At 60.7% G+C, this 19,310-nt stretch overlaps 8 protein-coding genes across 8 annotated transcripts, besides 28 other annotated features; all 8 read right to left on the bottom strand.

Moving 5' to 3' along the window:
* Positions 1-141: 141 nt before the first annotated feature.
* Positions 142-180: a sequence feature (GA-rich).
* A 609-nt stretch (positions 181-789) lies between these two features.
* Positions 790-862: a microsatellite.
* Positions 863-891: 29 nt separating this feature from the next.
* On the bottom strand, positions 892-2,505 carry Tco025E_04088 (protein kinase; the record flags this gene model as incomplete). Its single annotated transcript, XM_029371000.1, has 1 exon — positions 892-2,505. One exon carries the CDS (start codon positions 2,503-2,505, stop codon positions 892-894), a length of 1,614 nt encoding a protein of 537 aa, XP_029228876.1.
* A 489-nt stretch (positions 2,506-2,994) lies between these two features.
* Positions 2,995-3,011: a microsatellite.
* A 12-nt stretch (positions 3,012-3,023) lies between these two features.
* Positions 3,024-3,076: a sequence feature (A-rich).
* A 110-nt stretch (positions 3,077-3,186) lies between these two features.
* Positions 3,187-3,210: a microsatellite.
* A 37-nt stretch (positions 3,211-3,247) lies between these two features.
* Positions 3,248-3,272: a microsatellite.
* A 39-nt stretch (positions 3,273-3,311) lies between these two features.
* Positions 3,312-3,376: a microsatellite.
* Positions 3,377-3,428: 52 nt separating this feature from the next.
* Positions 3,429-3,464: a sequence feature (GA-rich).
* Positions 3,465-3,729: 265 nt separating this feature from the next.
* Positions 3,730-3,761: a microsatellite.
* A 98-nt stretch (positions 3,762-3,859) lies between these two features.
* Positions 3,860-3,889: a microsatellite.
* Positions 3,890-3,984: 95 nt separating this feature from the next.
* Positions 3,985-4,021: a microsatellite.
* A 92-nt stretch (positions 4,022-4,113) lies between these two features.
* Tco025E_04089 (putative protein kinase, putative,polo-like protein kinase) lies at positions 4,114-6,270 on the bottom strand (the record flags this gene model as incomplete). Its single annotated transcript, XM_029371001.1, has 1 exon — positions 4,114-6,270. The coding sequence occupies one exon, from the start codon at positions 6,268-6,270 to the stop codon at positions 4,114-4,116; it is 2,157 nt and encodes a 718-aa protein (XP_029228877.1).
* Positions 6,271-6,452: 182 nt separating this feature from the next.
* Positions 6,453-6,485: a microsatellite.
* A 538-nt stretch (positions 6,486-7,023) lies between these two features.
* Positions 7,024-7,056: a sequence feature (A-rich).
* Positions 7,057-7,143: 87 nt separating this feature from the next.
* Tco025E_04090 (uncharacterized protein) lies at positions 7,144-9,081 on the bottom strand (the record flags this gene model as incomplete). Its single annotated transcript, XM_029371002.1, has 1 exon — positions 7,144-9,081. One exon carries the CDS (start codon positions 9,079-9,081, stop codon positions 7,144-7,146), a length of 1,938 nt encoding a protein of 645 aa, XP_029228878.1.
* A 238-nt stretch (positions 9,082-9,319) lies between these two features.
* Positions 9,320-9,359: a microsatellite.
* Positions 9,360-9,408: 49 nt separating this feature from the next.
* Positions 9,409-9,437: a microsatellite.
* A 22-nt stretch (positions 9,438-9,459) lies between these two features.
* Positions 9,460-9,484: a microsatellite.
* A 715-nt stretch (positions 9,485-10,199) lies between these two features.
* Positions 10,200-10,237: a microsatellite.
* A 105-nt stretch (positions 10,238-10,342) lies between these two features.
* Positions 10,343-10,367: a microsatellite.
* Positions 10,368-10,588: 221 nt separating this feature from the next.
* Positions 10,589-10,720: a microsatellite.
* Positions 10,721-10,975: 255 nt separating this feature from the next.
* Tco025E_04091 (uncharacterized protein) lies at positions 10,976-13,003 on the bottom strand (the record flags this gene model as incomplete). The annotated part of the gene is made up of 1 exon (XM_029371003.1): positions 10,976-13,003. The coding sequence occupies one exon, from the start codon at positions 13,001-13,003 to the stop codon at positions 10,976-10,978; it is 2,028 nt and encodes a 675-aa protein (XP_029228879.1).
* A 261-nt stretch (positions 13,004-13,264) lies between these two features.
* Positions 13,265-13,297: a microsatellite.
* Positions 13,298-13,321: 24 nt separating this feature from the next.
* Positions 13,322-14,107, bottom strand: Tco025E_04092 (NADH-ubiquinone oxidoreductase, mitochondrial; the record flags this gene model as incomplete). Its single annotated transcript, XM_029371004.1, has 1 exon — positions 13,322-14,107. The coding sequence occupies one exon, from the start codon at positions 14,105-14,107 to the stop codon at positions 13,322-13,324; it is 786 nt and encodes a 261-aa protein (XP_029228880.1).
* Positions 14,108-14,133: 26 nt separating this feature from the next.
* Positions 14,134-14,166: a microsatellite.
* Positions 14,166-14,182: a microsatellite.
* Positions 14,183-14,223: a sequence feature (A-rich).
* Positions 14,224-14,316: 93 nt separating this feature from the next.
* Positions 14,317-14,353: a sequence feature (A-rich).
* A 780-nt stretch (positions 14,354-15,133) lies between these two features.
* Positions 15,134-15,193: a microsatellite.
* A 97-nt stretch (positions 15,194-15,290) lies between these two features.
* On the bottom strand, positions 15,291-15,827 carry Tco025E_04093 (histone H2A; the record flags this gene model as incomplete). Its single annotated transcript, XM_029371005.1, has 1 exon — positions 15,291-15,827. The coding sequence occupies one exon, from the start codon at positions 15,825-15,827 to the stop codon at positions 15,291-15,293; it is 537 nt and encodes a 178-aa protein (XP_029228881.1).
* Positions 15,828-15,839: 12 nt separating this feature from the next.
* Positions 15,840-15,873: a microsatellite.
* Positions 15,874-16,040: 167 nt separating this feature from the next.
* Positions 16,041-16,073: a sequence feature (A-rich).
* A 214-nt stretch (positions 16,074-16,287) lies between these two features.
* On the bottom strand, positions 16,288-17,586 carry Tco025E_04094 (uncharacterized protein; the record flags this gene model as incomplete). The annotated part of the gene is made up of 1 exon (XM_029371006.1): positions 16,288-17,586. The coding sequence occupies one exon, from the start codon at positions 17,584-17,586 to the stop codon at positions 16,288-16,290; it is 1,299 nt and encodes a 432-aa protein (XP_029228882.1).
* Positions 17,587-18,187: 601 nt separating this feature from the next.
* Tco025E_04095 (uncharacterized protein) lies at positions 18,188-18,844 on the bottom strand (the record flags this gene model as incomplete). The annotated part of the gene is made up of 1 exon (XM_029371007.1): positions 18,188-18,844. The coding sequence occupies one exon, from the start codon at positions 18,842-18,844 to the stop codon at positions 18,188-18,190; it is 657 nt and encodes a 218-aa protein (XP_029228883.1).
* A 232-nt stretch (positions 18,845-19,076) lies between these two features.
* Positions 19,077-19,121: a microsatellite.
* The last annotated feature ends 189 nt before the right edge of the window (positions 19,122-19,310 follow it).

Below are 19,310 nucleotides of genomic sequence, written 5' to 3' on the forward strand. Positions count from 1 at the left end.
GGGGGGGGTTCGTGCGTCCCCACGCCACGAGAAGAGAAGGCGGGCGGGACAAGCGAAGGAAGAGGGGGGCGCGAGCAACAGCAACGGCGGAAGGGCGCCCGAAGGGGAGGCGGCACGCGGCGAGGGGCACGAGCGACCAGCAAAAAAGAAGAGAAAAGAAAAGAGGCAAAAAAAAAAAAGGAGCAGATAAAAGCCGGACGCATCGCCCCCCGCCCGCCCCTCACGCACGTCCTGCAGGCGCACGTCCTGCAGGCGGAGTTGTGGGGTCGGGCGTCTCTTGTCGGGCTTCCGTTTTTCCTCCGCCCCCCTGCAGCCCCCTGCGGACGGCCTGCCAGCCGCAGACGGGCCGCCGCGGCGCACGGGACGACAAGTACCGAAACGAGGGGAAAACTAAAAAAGGCAGGCAACAACAACCGCCAAACGCGAGAAGAAGAAAAAAGGGGGAGGGGGCGCTGCGCCGCCGCAGGTACGTGCAGGAACAATAAAGGGGGAAGGAAAAAAAAAAGCGCGACAGCGGTTAAAATTTTGAAAGGAAAACAACAAAGAAAGGGGAAAAAAAGACGGCATGGGGGCAACAAATGCGTCTGCCGCTGCAAGCGCGGGCTGAGGTTGAGCGGCCGCGTGACGCCGACTGGCTCCTCGCCGAGCGCCCACCACCACCACCCCCGCTTCTCCTGCTCGGTCGCCTGCCACCACCGCCAGTGGTGATGATGGAGATTCTATACTTCCTTCCCTCACTCGATTACTCGCCTGCTCGTTTTCACTCGTCTTTCATTGATGCTGTTCTGGTTGTTTTTTGTTTTTGTTTTTTCACTTCTTCTTCTTCTTCTTTCTTTTTTGCTCGGTTTTTTTTTTCTTCTTTGCGTGCGTGTGCGTTTCCTCCCCCTGGGGCTACGAGAGCGTCATAACGTACACATTGCCGAAACTGTCCCCAAATACGGCCTTCTCCTTGTAACCAACCGCCAAACAGTACACGGGAGCCTTGCAGAACTCGCTGTAATGCTCATGACCGTCAACGTCGAGAATATACACGTAGCGGTTTGTGCAGGCCACTATAATGTACTGCGTGAAGGCGCCGGGTGCGGCGGAGGAAAACGTCCACCTCAGCTTCCCGGCACGGGCCGCGGCACGTGGCACGCCAGCGACCTTCGTGACGGCTAGGCGGAGCTTGCACAACCCGCTGGCGGCGATCCAGACGCAAAGGTGCACCTCATCGTTACTGACAATATACTTTCCATCGGAGGTGTAACTACACGCCAAAATAATTCCAGTGTGGCCTCGCATCGTAAGTTTCATCTTGCCGCTCGTTGCCGACCACACCTGTAGGGTTCGGTCGGCGGATGTGCTACACACGCATGCCCCGTCGGGGCTATATGCCACGCTGACAATGATTCCAGCATGGTGCGTGTACTTTACGCGTTCCCGCGCCGTCCGGGTGTCCCAGACGCGGCAGACGCGGTCTTGGCACCCCGAAACCACCGTCTTACTGTCTGGGGCAAAGCAGCAGCAAATCACAACCATTTCATGCTGCAGTACGTACAGTAGCTTGCCTGTGTTGGCGTCCCATAACGCCATGGTGAAGTCTTTGCTGGTGGTGGCAAGGTACTTCCCGTCCGGGGAGATGGCGGCGGCGATGACGTTGTCGCGGTGACCGGTGAAGATGCCCTCCTCCTCTCCAGTCACAAGGCTGCGCAGCGTGACCGAGGCGTCCTCGTTGGAGCAACTCACCAAACTACGCTCTACAGGGGACACAGAAAGGCACCGCACGCGAAATGCGTGCCCAATCAACGTCTCCACCTTGACGCCCCGCAGCGGGCGGCAGGAGGTCTTCGCCGACTTTTCCTCGTTGGCGCGCAGCATCGCGACAACCGTGTTGGGAGCCGTGCTAAACGTTTTCATGACGGTGGCCCCCAACAAAACCGCCTGCTGCGCCCTATTCCCAAACGCCAGCTGCTGCATTGCGAGGCTACCCGTCGGCTGATCCACCGTCATGTCCACCTCGTCAACGCACACGTTGAAGTCGGTGAAGTGGAACAAGTTGTCTGACGCGGCGCCGTCGTTGGGTTTCCGCGAGGCCCGCCTGGAGGTCTGCGGTCGACGCCCCTCGATGCGCCAGTGCCGCGTCTGGGCTTCGTTCTTCGAAACGACGACGTCGTCGTAGACGAAGAGGTCCTCCTCTATGGAGGGCGGCACCTCGTTGCGCTTCCGCTCCAGGTCGTCCGACTTGAAGGGGAAGGGGCCGCCCGGCGCGCCGCCGCCGCCGCCCTCGCTGCTCCGCGTGGAGATGCTGTTGGTGATGTCGGAGAGCTCCTCGTCCGTCGTCGTCGCCGCCTCCTCCGCCGCCGCGTCACCGTCGCCGCGCAGCGACGCCGCCTCCTTCCCGCCCACCGGCGACAGCTGCACTGCGGCCCCCCGCCCCCACGGCAGGCCGAAATTCACCGCATCGTAGTCGTGCAAGGGCTCGTCGGAGCCCCGGCGCCGCGCGCTGCTACTGCCGCAGCCCATACAGCGCCCCCCGTCCGCAGAACCCCGGCTGTCCGTGCCCCTCCGCTTAGCTGTCGCCACGGGCACAGCAGGATGTCGCCCCCGCGCAGAACCAGAGAGATATATATATGCGTGTATGTGCACTGGCGTTTGCCCCGCCAAACGGGGTGAGTCGCACGATCGCTCTTTTGACGTGTCCCCCGCCTCGCTCCCCCCGCAAACTTCACAGTCGCTGCAGGAGTGTGAGGCAGCGGCGCGGCACGCCCACCCACGCCCCAAGTCAAGGCAGAGGCGAGAAAAGAAGGAGGGAAAAAGAGAAGAGCAGTCCACAGCAGCAACGCGCCGAGGCAGCCCCGCGGCCCCCGCCCACACCTGGCGTTACCAAACACCGTCGGGCGCAGGGAAAACTCACTCTGCATGAGCAAACCCCAAACAAAGAGGACACAGCTGCACATACACACGCACACAAGACGTTATACCAAACAAATCACAAGGAGAGAAGCGGATCTGACACACACACACACACAGAGAGAGAGGGGAGAGGAAGAGAGGAAGGGAAGAAGAAAAAATAGAAATAAAACAAAAAAAAGAATCCCCAGTCCCCATGGCGGATGTTTTTCTCATCGAGAAAGAGGCGTCAGGAGCATGTCGCTTTGATCTAAACATGCCCTTTACCTTTTTCTCTCTATCGTCCTCCAGACCTCTTTTCTTTTCTTTTTTTCTTTTTCCCACTTCCGCTCGCGTCTTTTTCCGCGCGACAGCCTGTGTGTGTGTGTGTGTTCGTATGTACTCCTTTTTCCCTTCATCCCTCGTTTCTTATCCCTCCCCTTTCGTTCTACGGTGTTTCTTTCTTGACCTTGTTTTCTTCTTTCTTATTCTTCTTCTGCTTTTCGCGCTTCACTCGTGCCTTCGTGGGTGTTTCTGGGGCACGCGTGCAAGCGTGTGAGGGTGAGAGAGTGAGAGAGTGAGCAGCGACAGAGGGGCTCGTGGCGGCGGCGGCGGTGAGTCCCACACATCTTTTCCCCCTCCCTCACGCACGCGCCCGCTCCGCTGCTTCTATCTATTCGCTCTGCTTCTACTTTCTCTTCTTCTACTTCGTGGTGAATTGAACACGCATGGACCGCCACACACAGCTGCGGCTATGCATTTGGTAAAGGGACGGGAGTGCATCTACGCGGGTTACATGTGCATGAGGAAGCACTCATATCTACGGGCGTTGTGACGGTGGGGAAAGACAGTCCCCATAACAAACAAGCAACCAAAAACAAATAAATAAATATGCGGGACAAGCTACAACGTCTAGAGCAGCATTCGCATAACGACTTCAGCGGTGCATCTACAACACACACCACCTTACGAGGGATGCGGTATACGGCACCCACCCGCCCACACACACACGCACACAGGGGCACACAAGTGTAACTATCTTCTGTGACGGCGCGTGCTTTGTGCGTTTTAGCATGTGCCTGTAGCAAAGCGCCTCTCTCTCTCCCTCTCTGCGCGTGCGTGCGTGCGTGCGTGCGTGCGTGCGTGCGTGGACGGGAGGTGCATTTGTATTTGTGAGCCACACACCCGCCCGCCCCGCCCCACGCCTCTTCCCTCCGCTTCCTAAGATTCCTGTGGCTGCGGCTACAGCTCGCGGTTTTGAATGAGTTCGCAGAGGATTTCTTTGGTGTACAGCAGCCGCGTCGAAATTTCATCCGAGCGCGAGGCAGCTGAGGAGAGCGGCAGTGTGACGCGGTGCCCCGAGGCGTCGGTGTACGTCACAACCCGCGACTCCGAGGTGAGAATGATCTCCGCCTTGTCATGAAAGCAAACCTGAATCGTCCTGTTGGAGAGACGGAAGATCATTGCGTGCGGGGTGAGCAGCCAGCGCTTGACGTACACAATGTTCTCAATCATGTTCGGCTTGCTAAGCAGCACGGGTTCCTGATCCGCGTACGGCGAACAACGCACCACCTCCACCCCCTCGCGCCCATTGCGGCCGCGCGACAGGTAGAACCTAAAGTGCTTGATCAGCGTCACCTTCTTTTTTAGGCTCTCGGGGAAGCTTTCCATGTGAAACGACTGCCTTTGGTCTCGCGCGTGCACAAATTTGGCGTTGTTGCGCGTCACCACCTCCTTGATCCGCGCGTAGTACTCCACACGGCCCGTGATAGCCTCCCACACCATTTTCGTGGAGTCGTTGAAGTGCACCCCGGTGTGGCTCGTGCTCAGCCGGTAGCAGAGTCCGTACCTGGCGGAGAAATCGGCGTAGTCCGTCACCCACACGGATGGGAGCGGAAACGCGTCCTGCGCCTCCTCTTCGTCCTCCTCCGCCAAAACTACGCCGCCGCCGCCGCCGCCTGTCTTCGCCGGGGGAATGGGCCTCGGCGCCCTTGCGGCTGCAGTCCGCGGCGGGGGCATGTGCGGGCGCTCCTCACAGTGAACTTCGATCGCGCCGAGGAGAGTTTTGTGCAGGTGATCGTGCACGGCGGTGAGGTGGTCCCGCTCCTCCTCTTCCAGCATATACTGCGCCACCCGGGGCGTCGTTGCACGTCGCTCCCCCTTCGGCACTGCTTGCGGCAAGGGACGCGCAGAGTCCACGCAGGCCGCGTCGCCCGAGATCGCCACCCGCTTCGGGTTGTGGGCGGTGGCGGGCGTGGTACCGTAGAAGAGGTCTTGGGGCTTGGTCTCAGTGCGGGCCGGCTGCCGCGCCGCTGTCGCCAAGGTGTTCACGCTGAGCGGCCGCAGCACCTCCCGCTGCGGCGGTGCCCCGCCAGCGGCGTCAGACTCCCTACGTGGCGGCTGCGGCTGCGCATCCGTCTCCGTGCGGCGGCGTGGCAAGTGAAACAGCGAGAGCGGCGCGCTGGTCGGGGGCGTTGGGGAGCGGAAGAAGGCGTGGTTGCGTATCTCCACAATCGTCGGACGATGATCAGGGCGGCTCTGTAAAATGCGATGGATGAGCTCCTTCCCGCTTTCTGGGATTTCCAGCCGGGGCGGGAACTCGTACCGGCACTGCTTGATGCGGCGGTAGGTCGCCTTGACGTCGGAGGTCTGGAAGGGCGGCTCCCCCACCAGCAGGGTGTAGAGGATGACGCCCAGGGACCAGATGTCCACCTCGTAGCTGTGCCCCTCGTGGGCGCTGTCGATGATCTCGGGGGCAATGTAGTTGGGCGTGCCACAAATCGTCCGCTTCCGCTCCCCGTCGTATTGAAGCTCCGCTGCGAGGCCAAAGTCGCCTATTTTCACATTCATGTCGGCGTCCATCATCATGTTCCCCAGCTTGAGGTCGCGGTGGATGACGGCCTGGCCATGCATGTAGTGAATCGCGGCGAGCGACTGCAGCATGATATGCTGCGTCTCGGGCACGGTGAAGCGCGGCCGGCGCTTTGAGATCTCCATCAGAGTCTGGTTGCTGCACTTCTCTAGCAAGATGTACACGTTCCAGTCGTCCTGAAAGGTGCGAATGAAGTTGACGATGTTCTTGTGCTTCATGCGGCGGTGGATCGAGATCTCCGAGTGCAGCTTCTGCAGCGTCTTGGTCTTCTGCAGGATGGCGCGGTCAATCACCTTGAGCGCGTACGACTCCCCGTCCTGCTCCACCTCGTAGCACTTCGCAAACCCGCCCCGGCCGAGCAGCCGGCCGCAGCGAAAGCGACCAACAACGCGGCCCTGCTTGTCAAGCTCCTTCAGCGTGGACCCCTCGCAGAAGTCCGGCTTCTCGCTGAGCGGCTGGTGCGCCGAGGAATACCGCCGCGCCGGCATCATCGGCGGCCGCGGATGCGTGCCGTGCGCCCCAACCATTTCGCCCCCGCCGCAGTGGAGGCGAAAAAAAGATCTAAACGTGGGAGAATAAATCAATCAAAAGTCACAAGCGCCCAAAGAAGCGCGCGAAGAACTGGATGAGTGAGTGCTTCTGTGTGAGTGTGAGTGTGAGTGGGAGTATATCTATCTATCGTTCCCCGCTCCCCTCTCTCGCCCGCCGTGTGAGAGAGTGAGTGAATGAGTGAGTGAGTGAGGACGGGCAGGCAGGCGGCGAAGGCAACGGAACGCGGAGGAACAACTTCCCCCTTACAGCTCTAAAAACGTCAACGGTGTGTGGCGCCGCGCCGAAGAAAACCGTTTCCGCAGCAGCCAACGGGATCTCGCAGAGTGCAGCCCGCAGGTGTCGCCCGCCGCTTCTGCCTTCTCCCCCCTGTCGATCTAACCTTCGCTTGCAAGGGAGGGGGTGTGCGTCTCGCTTCCTCTGCGCGCAGGCGAGGGCTAAGGCCACGCTGCAGCAGCGAGGGCGGGAGGGACGCAAGAGAAACGCAAGAAAGTGGGGGGAGAAGAAAGGGAGTTTTTCCTTCGTTTTGTTTCTCTCGTTCTTTCGTTCTTCGAGGCGCACAGCACCGCGAGGAACGCAGGCAAAATGTTCGCGGCGAAAGGCAGGCAGCGCCGTGGCAACACCGCAATGAGAAAATAAAAAGAAGGAACGCGGGCGACGACGGGAGGAAGAACGAACTCCACACGCAGAAAAATAAGACGGCAAACGGAACCTGAGGTAGAAGCAGCCATAAATAAAAAAGAAAAACAAACAAACAAAGAAAACATTCTTTAAAAAAAAAGACAGAAAGCAAGTTGAATGAGTGATTCCTGTCATGTGCGTCCCCGGTCCTCGTCCCACTTCGCTTTACTTCACTGTTCAGTTCCTCTACGTACTTTGCGCCAGGCGGTCGCCACTCCACCAGCCGCGTCGCTGCCCGCCCAGTCACGTGGCGATGGCGCAGGCTGCACGCCAATGCAGTCCGTTAGTTCACCGCCCGTTATACCCGCTGCACCCACTCCGGCGGCGGCCATTGGGTTCGCCAGCTCCTCCGCGAAGACAAATGTGTGGTGTAGCCCACTCTTTACATTGGTGACATTGAGATCCTTCAGTGAGGGCACAAGACGGAACTGGCGGAGGACCTTGCCTTCTTGCGCCTTGCTGCATATGTTAGGGCCCCCGCTGCCCGCCCCCCCGCTCGCCGTTCTATTCGGCTCGCCAAAGGTGAAAACCTGCCCGTGCGGGGCCCGTGGCCTGCCGCTGTGGTCCAACCTGCAGCACGGGCGCTGGCACCACGACTGTGGCCCCTGCATCACCACCACCGTGTGTTGCCGGCCGCAGGAAATTGCCTTGGCGACGCCGCCTGCCACAAACTCGAGGTTCACAACCCGGTACGGAGAGGTAACCGCGTCGACGCTGGACTTCGCCCCACACTGACCACTGGCGTTGTCGCCCCAACAGTACACCGCCCCGCGCTCCGTCAACGCCACGGTGTGGAAGGACCCACAGGCCACATCCACCACGCGCTGCCCAGTGAGGGCGCCGCGCACCTTGGTTGGCACCAGCGCCGGTTCCTTGTCACCGTGCCCAAGACGGCCCTGGTACCCAACCCCCCACGTAAAAAGTTCGCCGGCCGTGTTGATTACCCCACTGTGCCACTGCCCCGCATGCACGCGGATGAGTTTGTGGTCCGTCGGCACCCGCACAACCTGCGGAACCAATACCACCGTTCGCTTCTCCGTGCTGAGGGACTCGCTGATGATGGAGGGGTCCTTGATCGCCGCCCGCACCTCCTCCGTGGACCCCAATCCCAGGCACTCTAGCAGGCCCCAGCTGTACAGTGTCCCTTCGTCGTCGAGCGCCAAACTAAAAAAGCTCCCACAGCCCAACTGCACAATGCGTTTTCCCTCCAGCGTCTTAACAAGAGTTGGCTCCTCCACCTTTCGCAGGGAGTAGCCAAAGTACTGTGGTCCGAGACCGCTCTGTCCGTGATTGTTGTTTCCCCAAAAGTAGACCCGATGATCTGCGGTGAGGGCCATGGCAAAGGCGTAGCCCGCAGCGAGATGCACGGCCGCGTGCTGCTCAAACAGTGGAATGCGCTGTGGCACCGTCACCACCGCCGACTTGTCATCCGGATGCTCGTCAAGCTCGCGTGGCATGCCAAGCCCAAGCTGGCCCCAGTCCCCGTTTCCAAACGTGTAAATGTTGCCGTCGTCGGAGAGGGCGCAACTGTAGTTGGCGCCGAGGGCAACATCCAGCACACGCACGCCAAAGGGGGTAATCTGCGCGAGAGTTGGTGTGCTGCAGTCCTGAAATCGCTGCGTCCCCAACTCCCCCGAGGTGCCAGAGCCCCAGCTGTACAGCAGCTGCCGCTTCATCTGCCGCTCCGGCGCAAGCTGCTGCACCACCCCCTGCAAGTTCAAGTACTCTGCGACTGCCAAGACGCCAGCGGCTGGGGTGCCGGGTGGGATGACAAGCACGTTGTGTCTCAGGTAATTCAGTATAGGGCCAAAATAGAGTGGGTCAAGGTCAAGCAGGATAGCGCAATCTAAATCCCTGTCTACGGGAGCCATGCGCTCCATCTCGGTATGAGCCAGTAATGCTAGTAGGCTATCACGCTCCGAAAAGAGCGTGGCTAACGTTGTAGTGAAGTACGTCCCACCAACATTCAGCTTCACCCAGTCACGCTTGCGTGGGACAACGTCACTCACCGCCGTCTGCGAGTCATCCTGCTGGGAGTCTGTGGACTTGTCGCCGCTATCGCTGCAGGGAGCTTGCCCAGGCAAGAGATTGTGGGGGTCCACGTGCATGCTGCCACGCCTTTTCACTTCTCCCTCAACTGGCCCCTTTTCCATTGTATTGGGAAATTACTTCTTTTGCAGTTGTTGTTTTATATTCCTCTTTTTTCGTTTCTTTTTTTTTCTCACCTCTTCGTGCGCGCAAGAGTGTGCGTGTGTCTCGTTTGTGCCGCTGCTGCCTTCACGGCGGTTTTTCTAAGCCGCGTGTGTGCCGCCGTGTGGCGCCGCACGCCGCACGCAAAAGGACAGAGAGGCCGCGGCAGCGGCTGGAGGAGGAGGCGGAGGCGGCGAAGTGTTTTGTCCCGCGAAAGGGCCCGTCTCCGCCTCGCCTTCGTTCCCTTTTTTTTTCTGTTTTGCTTTTGTTTTTTCCCCCGCTGCGAGGCGGCGGCGGAAGAAAAAAAAAAAGAAGAAGAAGCCGACGAGAGGGGGCGGGAGGAGGCGGCACCGTCGCAGAGGGGCGGGGGGCGGGGCGGGGACTCCACCGTCGCCCCGCGGCGGCGGGGGCGGAGGGGAATCGCCGGGGGCGCCCCGCCCACAAACACGCAGGCAGGCGGGGCGAATAAAAAAAAAAAAAAAGAAAAAACGAAAAGTGGGAAGTAAAGAACGAAAAAAAAAGGGAAAAGACAAAAAAAAAGGAAAAAAAGAAGAACTGCAGCAAAAAAAGCCGCAGAGGGGGTCGCAAAGAGACGCCACGAGCACAAAAAAGACAGCAGCTCTCCCCCCACCCCCTGCACGGCACCGCGGGCGGCTGGCGTGGAAGCTAAATTTTACCGCAGCCGCCATAATGCCTCTCTCTATCGCTCGCTATGCCTCTCTCGCCCGCTGCGCTGGGGTGCGTTCCCACGGTCACTTTCGCCGCTTCCGCCACCCTTTGGACGGCGAGGCACCCCCCGCACCACTCAGTGGACGAAGTGCCGGCGCAACAGAGCAAAAAAGAAAAAAAACACGCACACACACACAAGAAGGCACCAAGGAAAAAAAAACTCCATACTGGCCCGTAAGGCAAAAAACACACACTATCGGGCGAAGAAAGGGGAAAAAGTAAAAGTACAGCTGGCGCCACATTGTACATATTTGACACTCCTTTTTCTTCTAGTACTACTTCCGTGTGTTTGTGTTGGCTCGTCCCATTTTTATTTTATGTTGTTTTTTCTTTCCTTTTTTTTTTCGTTTACCGCTGCTGCTGCTGCTTTCGCCACACCCCGGCACCTGCGTGTACGCAATACTACCGGTGCTGCTTCCGGCGTGGGGCCGCACCGGCGGCAAGAGCGCAGTGGTGGTGGTGGTGGTGGTGGTGGAGGGACAAACAGAGGGAGAGTTACACGACCGCCGCCACGCATCGTCAGGGAAAGCCCCGCCCGCACACACGCAGGCACCACCGCGCTTCCAAAGATGGCACCTGGGCAGGAAAGTCCCCTTCACCCCACTTTTCCTTTTTTTTTTCTTTACTTCTTTGAGCAAAAATATCCCCCCGTCCCAATAACTTTTTTATTCTCTCTTTTTCTCTCGCTCTTCGCCTTTTGTTTGTTTTTTTGTTTGTGTGTGTGCAGATGTGTTGTTCTCTAGTCTTTTTAGTTGCCTGCTTGTCTTTTTTTGTTTTTTTTCTTTTTTCCGTTCTTTTCTGTTTCGTCTTGTTTTTTTTTGCTTCTTTTCTGCCTTTCACTAGTTTGACCGTTCATTACCGCAAAGGCCTCGCTTCTCGTTGCTGCAGCTGCGACACTTCAAGGGGGGTGGGGCTCAGGTGAGGGGCTTGGCAGCAGGGTGCGCAATATACATGTGGGCATTCATTGCAGCCGTAGAGCAATGAAAAAATGATAATCCCTAAGCCAGCACAAAACAAACCGGAAGAAAAAAAAAACATTCATTTGCCCCTGCAGGCAATGAGGGAGGTTGGGGTGCAAAAAGGTTACGCGGACCCCCCAGTCCCATTCTCGCACTCCTGCTCCTGCTGCATCCGCTTCAGTGCCCTTTGCTGTTCGTGGTACGCAACTGCCTGCTCCACCAGCTTCTTGTAGTCCCCCTCCCCCTCCTCCTTCTGCCGCAGTAGCTTGTCCTGCTCCCGCAGCAGCATGGAATACTTGTCCTTGCTGCTGAGGTGTTGGGAGCCGCCCTGACTGGTGCTCAGCTGGCTTATCACCTCCTCCTTGGCCTTTCCGCCGGACGGCATCGTGAACTTGACAACCCTTATGCCGCTTGTACTGGCGGCGCTGCTTGCCGAGGGGGATTGGCAGCGGGGGGAGGTGCCGTGCGCCCCCGCGTAGTTAGAGTACGCCGGACCGGTACGCAACCGCAAGAACGGCAGCGATGGCGAATCCCTTCCCTCGTGTTTGGCTGCCCTTGCCCTTTGCTCCACATCCTGCAAAAACTTTTCTGCCTCCCCAAGGATTTCCTCGTGCTTCGCACGACCAATCATACTATCCTGCTCCATTTCCCGCTGCTCCTGGAGCATCTCCTGCAGACGCTGCTTGCTGTTGAGCTTCCACGCCTCTACTTGCGGTGCGGCAGGCTTAGTCATTCTGCCGCCGCCGCCGCCACCACTGACGTTGCTGTTGCTGTTCTGTGACGCGTGGCCGCTCTGCTCCCCCACAGGGGGAAACCGCACCTCCGCGCCCCCGCCGGCGCCGTCAGACTTCGAGTCAACGCACTCCTGCTTTGGCGTCGCGTTGACGAGAATGCTCGAGGTTCGGACGTCCTCCCCCGCCTCAGCGTGGTGGGGCTGGTGCTTTAACTCCTCCACTGCCGGCGACTCCACCAACATCACGCTACTGATCTTTCGTGAGCTGCTGTTGCTGGACGTGCGGTCGAGTTGCTCGCCGTGCTCGGTGTTGAGAATACTGAAGACGGGCGTGGGACCAGACGGCGTGGTTCGCTTGGGCGGCGTCACCGCCCTCTGCTGCTCCACCAGCACGACGCTCGTCTTGCGGAAGGCGGAGGCGGGGGGCACCGCCGGCAACACCGGCTGCCCCTTCGCGTCCCGGCGCCCGTCCGACGAGAGGGAGTTCGCCTGCCGCCCGAACGACGGCCGCCCCCCGCCGGAGGTGGGCGACTTCGTCGCCGGCCCATGCGGCGCCTCCTCGCTGATCCGCTTCTCAGCGGGCGCACCGCTCGACGCGGCGACCTGCGGGGGGGGCCCCGCGTGGAGCGGGGCCGAGGGCGCGGCGACGGGGCTCCCCCGCCTCTGCGCATCCGTCGGCCGCGCGGTGAAGTCCAGCTCCCCCGCCGTCAGATCCTCTTCCTCCCTCTGCTGCTGCTGCGCTGGCTGGCGGTGGTGGTCGTGCTCTCGTGTCTCCTCCGCGTCGCCGCCGCCCACGAGGGGGACCGTTGCTGGGGTGACGTTCCCAGACGGCGAGTGGGCGCGCGGCGGCGGGAGGATTTTCTGCGGCTCCATCGGCTGCTGTGCCGGCTCGCCCTCCACCAGCAGGACCTGCTCCCACCCGTTGACGATGACGCTCACGTCGGTGGACGGCGCGTCTCGTTTGCCGCCCCTCCTGCCGCCGTCCGTGCCGTCGACGTCCGCTCGCTCGTTCCCTGGCAGCAAGTCAACAATGACGCGGGCGTGGCGTATGCCGCGCTCCGCAAGCACGGCACGTATGGAGTTGCACAGAGACTGAGTCGAGTACTCCATGCCGTAGCCGTCGCCGCCCTCCCGCTCTACCGCAGCTGCTTGAGGAGTGGATGCACGATTGGTGCGGAATGCTCTGGTGGCTACCGTGGCGCTGCGGCGCGTCACAAGCAGCGGCGCAGTCCCGTTGCGGTGAGGAAAGGGGGGTGGGGGGAAGACAAGGAAAAGAAGAGAAAAGGAAAAGGGAAATAGTGAAAGAGAAGGGGCAATGCGAAAAGCTGCAAAACGTTGAATGCCGCCCCCAGCATTGCATGCAGGTTGGCCTGGAGGCGTCTCATCCCACGCCTCGTTGCGCCCGCCGCTCCGCCTCATCCCACACAAAACAACTCGCAAGACTGGCAGCCGCAGCGACGCGCAAACGACCACAGTTAATTCAACAGGCAGAAAGACACATGTACACCTCTCACTACACGCACGTCAGTTAATTATTTCGCACTACTCACAATCGCCCACTTCCCCCCCACCCCCCATTTCACCCCCCCACCACACACACCCCAAAGCACCCAACAGCCTCATACGCACGGAGCCACATCTGAGTGCGGGCCACCCAACTCCTACGACGTTTCCCCATCCCACACACACGCAGACACACACACACACACACACTTCTATGTTCAGAGTCCCCATTTACTACTTCTTGGCGGCAGCCGGAGCCGCTGATGCGGCCGGCTTCGCATCAATATCCCTACAGTACGGCTTTGGCGGTTCCTTCAGGAAGAGCGAGGTTCTGCCTCCCGCCGGATCCGCCCACTTACGATCTTTGCGTTGTGTGCCGACCTTAAATGGACGCCCCTCTCGCAGGTTTTCGATAAGTTGCTTGACATCCTCCCACGTCAAGTCCTCCAGAAAGTCGTACGAAAAGTTCGGTGGGCGGCTGTAGTCGCTCACAACCAGCATGGGGGCGTTGACGCAGGCACCGAGGCACTCCATCTCCCCCAGCGTGATGAGGCCGTCCTTCGTCGTGCCGTGCATCTTCACATTCAGGTAGGCCTCCGTGCGGTGGAGAAGCTCGTCGCCGCCGCAGAGCATACACGGAGTTGTCACGCAAAACTGGATGTGGTACTTTCCCACCGGCTGGCGGTTAAACATGGAGTAGAAGGTCACGGTTTCAAAGACCTGCATTGGGGGCACCTCGCAGATGCGGGCGATCTTGTACATGGCGGTCACGGGGATGTACCCGCCCTGCTGCCGCTGCGCGAGATGCAGAAGCGGAATCACGGCGCTCTTGCGGCGGCTCCGCGGGAACTTGGGAAGAATAACGTTGTGGATCTCCTCGTAGCTCGCGGTGGAGAAGTCCCACGGGATACGGGTGTTGTTTGTGTCTGTGTTGTGGTGCCGCACCTCGCCGTGGATGAGACGGCGGGCGGGACCCTCTAAGCACGCGGCAACCGGCAGAAGCGCCGCGCGTCGCCACATCTGCAGCGCCAAATGCAAGCAACCCAACACACACACACAGAGACCCACGGACACACACAGAGAGAGAGAGAGAGACAAAAGGGCAAGACAAAGAAAACAACGAGAACAATAACAAAAAGTAAAGCGGCAGGGGCACGTGGTCCTCTCAGTCGCGTGCAGGGCGGCGTCATCGCCGCTCAGCCGCAAGCTACGCAGACAGCGACGCAGAGAAAAGAAGAAGGAGAAAAACAAAACGAAAAAAAAAAATCGCGGCGCAAATTCACTCTCGGCCCCCTCCGTCTCCATGCTACATGGCACACGCAGAAAGCGCGGGGACGGGGGCTGCTGGGAAAGTGACGCTGCGGTCGCCTTCCTTCTTCATTGCCCCGCCGGGCGGCAGGGACTCCCTCGCGCCCACCAACGATTTGTCTAGTAAAGAAGTGGAATAAGAGCAAACCAAAAAAACCAATGAAGTAATGGTGGAAGGGGGGAAGTGACGCGAAGAGAAAGGGATGGGGGAGGCGTGGCTGTGGCGTCTACCTGGTGATGCAGCGACAGGGTGGGCTTGGCCCGCACTCCTGCTTTGTGCGCGTCTCCGTACTTCTCGCGCCGTCGCCTTCGCGTCTTGTCTGTCCACCACCCTCCCCCCTTCGCGTTTCCCTGCGCCTTCATCTATCGTTCCTCCGTTCAAAACTGTTCCGCCTCCCGCCGCGCAGAGAAGACCCAGCGGGCACGAGGGGGGCGGGAGTAAAAAAGATAAAAAAAAAGGAAAAAGGGTGCGGAATACATAACTCTATCGTGCGGCAGAAGGGCAGAGACGAGGGCCGCCGGGAAAAACCCATGGCGGCGGCAGCGGTGGTGAAGGAGCTGCGGTGGCCGACCCTTGTTGCCTCTGTCCCGTGTCGTGGCGCGCTCTGCCTTTGCCCACACATGCACGCACACACGCACTTCCGCCCCGGCCCCTCCCAACGCCTGCGGTGGCCCGAAACGGTCACCGTCGCCTCTCCCTCTCGCTCTATCTCTCTTTTCTTCTTTCCTGCCGCTGGTTTTGTTGGCTTCTGCTTTGCTTTGTTTTCCGTCTTGTACCTGCTTTGGTTGCTTTGGTTTTTCATCTAGTGTTTTTTTTTCTCTTCCTGCAGTTGGGTGTGTGCGTGGAGGGGGGGAAGAGCCGCCTCGTGTATTCCTCCTCCCCTCTTCGCCCCCCTCATCCGGCCCGCTTGGATTTCTTGATGATCTTCTTCTCCAGGCTCTTGTGCACGAACGGCACCACCCCTCCGCGGGCGATGGTGGCGTTCACTATCTGGTTCAGCTCCTCGTCCCCGCGGATCGCCAGCAGCAGGTGGCGCGGCTTGATCCGCTCCGTCTTCTGCGCCTTCGCCGCCGCCCCCGCGAGCTCAATCACCTCCGACGTGAGGTACTCCAGCAGCGCGGCGCAGTAGATGGCGGCGGAGGCGCCGCAGCGCTGCTTGCGGTTCAGCCCGTCCTTCAGCCGGGAGTGGATGCGGCCAACCGGGAAGTTGAGGTCGGCGCGCGCCGCACGAGACATCTTGTCGCGCTTCCCCGCCTTGCCGCCGGTCTTGCCGCCGCGCTTCCCTTTGCCTTTGCCCTTCCCCTTCCCCCGCGCCGCGGCCGCCTTGCCGCCGTGCTTCCCGCCAGAGACAATACTCGTCTGGTCGGCCGTCGCCGAGCCGGGGCCCATCATGGGGTTCTGCGGCAGCGCCTCCTCGCCGGAGAGCGACATGACTGCACGGTCGTGTAGTGTCTGTGTGTGTGTGTGTGTGTGTGTGATGCGTGCTCCTCCCCGCACGTGCGCCAGTAACCGCGGCTGCTGTGTGGTCTGCTACTTCTTGTTCGTTGCTTGCTGAGGCTGAGTTCTTCCTGCGCGCGTGCGAAGGGCGGTGCGAGCGCCAAGGCGCAGAAAATATCCCGCGAACGGAGGGGTGGGGGACGGGGGAAAAATAAAAATAAAATAAAATAAAGAAACAAAGCGAGCCCACACACACACAGAGAGAGAGAGAGACCAAAGCAATCACAGGGGCTCCTTAACGAAAGGGCGTGCAATGAAGCCGCGGCAGCAGCGGCGAGGGGCACAGAAATAACGCGGAGAGAAGTGGAGAAATCGAGAGATGATGATAAAATATATATATATATACACGCAAACAGATACTTGCGGGCATACGTGTGTATCACCGCCCCCGGCGCTACCATAACATCAACCCCGCCTCAGCCTCCTCCTCCTCCTCCTCTGCCTGCCGTTCCTCGCGTTTCCGCAGACACGTCGCACATACCAGAGACATGGTTTCAGCCGAAATGTTGCACACGCCGGCGCCAGTCAGCAGCGCGCAGGAGTAGTGATAGGCCCTCCGCTGGCAGCTTCCGCAGACAACCAGGCACCGCCCGCGGGCCGCGCAAAAGGCGCAGGCAGAGGCACAAGAGGAACCCTCTAGCTGCTGCTGCTGCGTGCCCGTAAGCGCCAGCTTCAGAGTGGCGGCGTCCCGCACGCGGCGGTGCAGCACGCACCACTCGAGGCACGCCTGGTGCACCAGGAGCGTGGAGGAGGATGACGGGGGCGAAGCGGACGAACTGCGGCCGCGCTTTCGCCCCATCCCGCGTGCCGCATGCTCCCGGCCTCGCGTGGCGAGGCGCAGATCCCACATGGGGCCGAGAAAGTCGCTCAGCATCACCTCGTTCAGCTGCCGGAGGCGCAGGTGGTCGCAGGTGGGGTCCGCGCGGAGCAGCTGCCGCAGGAAGCGGCGCACCTGCGCACGGTCCGCGATGTCCAGCCCGCACAGCGCGCAGCAGCCGACGTGCTCGTAGGCCCCCGCCGCCGCGGGGCCCCCGCCGTCGCGACGCACCGCCACACACTGGCGGTAAGAGCGCCGCGAGGCGCTCGAAGAAGAGCTCGCCGTGGGGCTCCGCGAGGACATGCGCTGCGTCTCGGTCTCGTCGCACCCCACAAAGCCGCCGGCCGGCATCGGCGCAGGCGGCGGGGAGGCGCGCAGGGACTGCGTCGCCGCCACACTCCCGCCGCGGTGCAGGCTCGGCGTCCGCGCCGGCAACAGTCCGCCTCCGCCGCTCACGGTGGACGCCGACGCGAGCCGGTCCCTGACGACCGCCGTCAGGGAGAAGTCGTCCACCGCCGCGTCGCCCGGCGCAAGGCTCTCCGTCAGCCGCGGCGGTGGACTGTTGCCGGCGGCGGCGGCGGCGGCAGCGGCGGCAGCGGCGGAAAGCTGCGCCGCCCGCCTCAGCCGTAGCGTCTTGGCCACGTCGTGCACCAAAACCATGAGCCGCGCGAGGGTCGGCAGCGGGGCGATCGCCCGCCGACTCGCCACGGCGTGGTTGCAGAGCGGGCAGCGCGGCCGCTCCTCAATCGAGCGCTCGGCGCACCTCTTGCAAAAGACGTGGCCGCAGGAAAACACCACCGGGGAGCGAAGCAGCGCGTAGCAGACGTTGCAGACGAGGTTCTTCTCAGCCACCTGCAGCAGGGCGTGAGCCGCCATCGCAGAGCGGCCCCGCACACACACACGCACACGGTTACTTTTGCTCTCTGCGAGGCCCCGCGACGGAGCAAACAAACACCACCAGAGAGCACCCGTCGCCGTCGCCGGCCGGCAGCATGTACGCCTGCTCCAACGAGGAGGATCCACCCAAAATAATTTGAAAGGACCTTTTTTTTTTGTTTACTTTTTCCTTCGCCAAAACTTCCTCTTTTCTTCACTCAGCCTTCGGTTCTGTTGTTGCTGTTGGAACTTTCGTCCTCCGGCGTCTTCTCGGCACGCGCGCAGAAACGCAGACGCAAGGCGCCGCCGTTCCTTCTGCCCCTCCCCGCAAAGGGCGGGAAGGCGAAACAAGCAAACAAACACGGAGGGAAGGAGGGGAGAAAAAGAAAAAGAAAAAAACGTGCCAGTAACATATACCCGTTGGTGCGGCAGCACGCAGGAGCGTCCGTGGCGCACGCAGGCACCCCACCAAAAGGAGGATATAACACAGGGGAGGCACACAACACATCCACGCAGCACACCCGCCCAAAGAGTGACGGCGAGGACGCGACACAAAACAACAACAACGAGAGAGGAGCACGAAAACCGAATGCCAACCGCCTCACGAAGCAGCTTTTGCCCCTTTTCTCCTCTTTGAATCGGTCTTCCGGTCCCCTCTGGCGCGCACGCCGTCCCCCGCCTTAGCCGCCTCAGTCGGCACAGTCGGCACAGTCTTCGGCGCCAGCTTAAGGCGCCTCCGTCGCTCCGTGCGGTTCTTTTGCCGCTCCATGTTAATCTGCCGCTTAACCTGCGACGCCACGGCCTTGAAGGCGGACTTCAAGCCGGCAGTCCCGTGACTACTCCCCCGCCCCCCTCTCGCGGCGGGCTCGTCGCTCTGCAGAAACCGCACCATCAGCAGGTTGCTGCTGCGAATAAAGACGGAGCCCAAGTAGCGGTGGCGTGTCGCGGGGCTGGCGGGGGGCGCGGGAAACCCTCCCGCCGCCAGCAGAGCACGCTCAACGTCACAGAGGCGCTCGCGCCACGAGGTTGCCTCCGCCAGGCCGACGTTGTACTCGTCGTCCAGCGAGAGCAGCTTGCCTTGGTAGACGTACCCCTGCCGCGTCTCCACCTCGACGCGGAGAGGCACGGCAGGTGGCGGCGGGGCCGCCTCATGAGGCGCGTCGGCGCCGGTGTTCGTGGCACACTGCTGCTGCCGCAAGGCCTGCTGGATGACGGCCGCAGGAAGCGGCCCCCGCGGCGCCGTTGTCTCCGCAGGCATCTCGACGCTACCCCTGCCGCCCACCCCCACCAAGCAAAATACAGCAGAAGAGAAGGACAGGGAGGGCGGTGGAAGCAACGCAGCCCATCTTCGCCGTGCCGGCTAACTGAGGGGGCGACGCAAGTGCGCCGCCGCCCTGCCTGCAAAGTGGCTTGGCGTGCTGCACCCACGCGGAGACAAGAGAATATTGGGAGAAAGTTGTTGTTTTTTCTTTTTTCTCGTTGCTCTTTGCATAGACAGATAGAAATATAAATATATATATATATATATATGTATACGTATGGGTACTCCGGCACACAAAGAGGGAGAGGGGTGGGTCTACGAGCGGCCGCACACGCACACAATGATCACGAAAAGAAAAAGAAACAAAGACACAATGCAAACCATGAGGTGCACCGGCAAGATGAAACGCTTCGCGTCAGAACCGATGGGAGGAACGCGCAAGCGCAGCTGGGGCGGTGTTGAT

Source organism: Trypanosoma conorhini (assembly GCF_003719485.1).
Source record: "Trypanosoma conorhini strain 025E chromosome Unknown Tco_14.4_contig_00201, whole genome shotgun sequence".
Lineage (NCBI taxonomy): Eukaryota > Euglenozoa > Kinetoplastea > Trypanosomatida > Trypanosomatidae > Trypanosoma > Trypanosoma conorhini.